The sequence below is a fragment of the Panicum virgatum genome, chromosome 1K, assembly GCF_016808335.1.
Source record: "Panicum virgatum strain AP13 chromosome 1K, P.virgatum_v5, whole genome shotgun sequence".
Classification (NCBI taxonomy): Eukaryota; Viridiplantae; Streptophyta; class Magnoliopsida; order Poales; family Poaceae; genus Panicum; species Panicum virgatum.
Window position 1 is genome coordinate 34,368,271 of NC_053136.1, and position 4,043 is coordinate 34,372,313.

General features: G+C 46.7%; 1 protein-coding gene across 1 annotated transcript; it reads left to right on the plus strand.

Annotated features, from left to right (window-relative positions):
- The first annotated feature begins 1,300 nt into the window (after nucleotides 1-1,300).
- LOC120656787 lies at nucleotides 1,301-1,952 on the plus strand. Its single transcript, XM_039934971.1, has 2 exons — nucleotides 1,301-1,540; nucleotides 1,612-1,952. Exons 1-2 carry the CDS (start codon nucleotides 1,319-1,321, stop codon nucleotides 1,843-1,845), a joined length of 456 nt encoding a protein of 151 aa, XP_039790905.1. The 5' UTR covers nucleotides 1,301-1,318; the 3' UTR covers nucleotides 1,846-1,952.
- Nucleotides 1,953-4,043: the final 2,091 nt, after the last annotated feature.

The following is a 4,043-nucleotide window of genomic DNA, read 5'->3' on the forward strand; positions in this document are numbered from 1 at the left end:
CTATGGAGATCGATGGTGATTATATCAACACATGTGATAGCGATGATGAGACATATGATCCGGCTAATCCGGATCATGATGACTATTTTTAATACATGTAAGAACCGTACTACTTAATTTTTTGTACTTTTTTGTTTATTTTAGTCATTGTACTTACTTTATATACTAATTGTACTATTTTTAATGACATCTACTGATTGATTTACTCATTTTAATTTCAGGAGATTGTTCGGCGATGGCGGGGCACGGCAGAGGTCTGATGAGGTCACTCACAGACCTATTGGGAGGCAGATCTACCCAGGCAGGTGAGTCCTCCCAGAGGACTCGACGGACAGGCAGGAGAAGTTGGAGGAGTGGAGCGGGTTCGTCGACGCGTGACGCCGCTGAGGGCTCCGACACGGCTTCAGGAGGGAGGGCTAGGAGGAGCAGGCGCAGGAGAGGTGCTCCTCTTGTGGAGGAGGAGGCGGAGGTGGCGGAGGAGGAGGAGGAGGATCTCGGTGCTGAGGAGCACGAGCACGAGCAGCAGCAGGAGGAGGAGGAGGAGGAGGAGGAGGAGGAGGAGGAGGAGGATGGGGCGGACGAGGAGGAGGAGGACTTGGGCGTACCTGCCGTCTGGCAGCGAGGCCCCTCGAGGCTCCCGGATCATCCGATACCTCTAGAGCACCGACCGGTCCTCCGACCTGACGGGAAAAGGTAAGTAAGTTTACAAGATCTCAATACGTTTCCTTTTGATATATTCAAAATCACAATTGACACTAATACTATCTCTCAATAACTTGAGCAGGAACTTTGACATAGTTGTTCCAGGTGTTGCTCACAACCACATGGCCAGTGGCATCCTGGGCCTCCTCTGCAAGCGACACTACCCAGGCGCCATGGATATTGTTGGGGTACGTCAGCCAGCCTCTTTGTGGGAGCACTACATCGCCGCACCGGATGGACCAGATGAGGAAGGCAGGGCATTTGACAACAAGGCGCACCGGGTGTTGAACGAATTATGGGTAAGTCCTCATGGAACTACATTTACGAATACATCATATTCATTGCACCGGGTTTTGAAATAATGACTTTGTTCACGTTTTTGTGCAGGATTTCTATAGATGCGAGGAGGGAATGATGCCCAGGGCGATGCAGGTGGCTAGCAGATCTTGTTACAAGCTGGTGGCGGATATGCTTTACGAGGTGCGCATCCAGGCCGTCATCGACTACAAGGCCAGGATCGAAAAAGTGAGGATCTACAAAGGACCTGCGAGAGACATCAGACTTCCCCGGGAACAATACTTGCGGGCAAAGATTCAATCTTAAGGAGTTATCAACTATGCTCCATTTGTTCTTCTTAAATGTATTAGATATTGATGATGTGCAGGTGCCTCCGTGGTGGATTGCCAATGATTATCCGTGCTGGGAAATGATAGTGGACCGGTGGTGCTCGCAAGAGTGGGTGGAGATGCACGAGGCTGCCCGGCAGCGGCGTTTGCTGATGCCAGGTGCATCGCACCATCAGGGCAACCGTAACCTCAAGGCGTACGCGGCTAGATATGTATGTGAATTAATTTCTTTATTCTAACCCTCAATTCTGCATAATTTCTAATCATCTTCCTTTTTTCGCAGTCGGCGTCACATGGTGGTGTGCCTTGCACCCAAGTCCAGGCATACTGTTTGGACCACAAAGGAAAGGCAACGTCCGATGTCACCTTCAACCTGCAGGATCCGCCCAAAGTGTACAGCAACGCAAGCGTCCACAGCCGCCTCAGTGGGTACACCTCGATGGCACAAGAAGTTCATGGGCTGGAGTTTGATGCGATCAATGAGCCCATTGATGGAGAAGTCGTCATGAGGGCGTGAGGAGGCAAGAAGCATGGACGGTACTGGTTTGGTGACAGCTTAGTCGACACGGCGACTACTCCCACTCTCTCGCAGATTCGAGCCAGGAGTACCAGCTCAAGCCCTGCCATACGCCCACGACCAGACACTACACAGACTCAGATTGAGGCTGTCAAGGTTATTTCTGTTTTATCCATCGTTCCTCTGTTTTTACAAATGTTCGCTTTGAATTCTAACCCTGGGATCAAATCCTTTAGGCCCAGATGGAAGCAACCTTCCAAGCACGGCAGGAGGCGGCAGAGGAGAGGTGGAGGGCTGAGCGGGACGACATGCAGCAAAAATTGGATCAAGCTCTAACATTTATGCAAAGCCTGGGCTCGGCGATGGGTGTTTCGCCTCCACAATTCCCTCCGGCCCTACTTGTTCGTCGTGCAGAAACTCCTCCTACCGTAAGTGGTTTTGACTCCTATCGAGTTTCGGAATGTCTTAGTGACTTAGCATTAACCTAGATTTACTTAAAAATAATATCTTATGATACATCTATAATGACTTAGAACTTAGGCTAATGCTTGTAGTTTCATTCTTATGTAACTCAATATATATTCGCTTACGTGCAGAATCAGTTGGCGGCATCCAATGATGGGCCAGTGAATCCTGACTTCTCGCCTCTGGTGCAGCAGACTCAGCAGTTTGTGTGGCCACCGTCTCAATGGGTGGCTTGAATTCAGCAGCAGCAGCCAGGTTGGTCGCAGACGCCTACATGGCCGCCCCCGCCGATGTGGCCGCAGCACCCACCATCGCCGCCGCCGCCGGCCCCGTGAAGTGTATGGAATTCATTTCTAGAGACAAGCTTTGCACTTGAACTTGTATGGACTTTGCCGTATGGACTTGTATGGATTTGACTTAAACTTGTGGTTGCCGATGAACGATACTAGAGTTTATTTGTATTTGTGCATTTCTGGATAATATTGAATGCATCCGATGCTTATTTGGATTGCATGCGATGATTATTTTGATATATGTGAACTATTTGTATTATTTGGGGTACCATATACGCAATAAACAAAAAGAAAATACAGGATCAGGGACCTTTGCCGTGTGCAAAAACCATGACACACGGCAAAGAAACCAATGTTTACCATGTGCCAAAGCCAAGGCACACGGCAAACATTTGAACTTTGCCGTGTGCCACGTCTACAGGCACACGGCAAAGGCGGCCGCCACGTCACTTCCCAGGTTTTCTACTTTTTTTTTGCCGTGGGTCAGCTTTGGCACACGGCAAACGACGCCTTTGCCGACGTCTGAATGCCGTGTGCTCTTTGTCGTGTGCGGCACATGGCAAAGCCTTTGCCGTGTGCATATAGGGCTTTGCCGTGTGCCACTGTGTGCTTTGGCACACGGCAAAGCAGCAGTCTCCCGTAGTGATGTTAGCTAACGTTCTCCTGAATCCCAAATTATAGATCTATCTATATACTCTGAAATTCCTGATTTGGCTCCCCAAACTTAGCATCGGGTGCCATTTAGGTCCATATACTCTTAAAATACAAATATAGCGCTAAAGTTAGCAGTGACTTTCCAATTGAATTGCTAAAACTTATTTTTATAGATATAATCTAATTATAGTCAAATAAAGATAATTTTAGCTCAAAGTTTACAAAATAATATTGATGAGCATGAATCAGAAGGTAGATGATGTTCACTTTGGAGGCAATATTTGAGCTTGGAAGATTGTTCAAAGTTAAATAAGTTAAATAACTTGTATCTGCACATGGCAAACCATAAAGTAGAATCAGGAACTTATGAACACTACCAAATGAAATGTGGGGAGAAGCTCAACGGGAAACAAAATAATGGCATGCTTGAAAGCACAATATTTGATCCCATTATGATTTATTAGTGAGATATACTTGTATTTTAAGAGTATATGAACCTAGATGGCACCCGAAGCTAAAGTTCAGGGGTTTACATTTGCATTTTGAGAGTATATGGACTTAAATGACACCAGAGGCTATTTAGGAAGCAAGATCTGCAATTAAAAGTATAGGAAACTAAGTGACACATCTGAACAAATTTAAGGACGTACCGACTATGCACTTTAGTATTAGTTCAATGAAACATCAAATTTTGTCTCCCGTATTACACTTTGACTCGAAATGAAAAAAATGAATGTTATATACTTATTATGGAATGCAAAGCGGCTGATGGAGCTAGCGGTGGCG

Bases quoted from the DNA above. Each gene is read 5' to 3' on its own strand.
- LOC120656787 (XM_039934971.1), top strand. From the start codon at position 1,319: ATGCTCCATTTGTTCTTCTTAAATGTATTAGATATTGATGATGTGCAG. The intron at 1,541-1,611 runs GTATGTGAATTA...CTTTTTTCGCAG, and splicing joins AGGCGTACGCGGCTAGATAT to TCGGCGTCACATGGTGGTGT.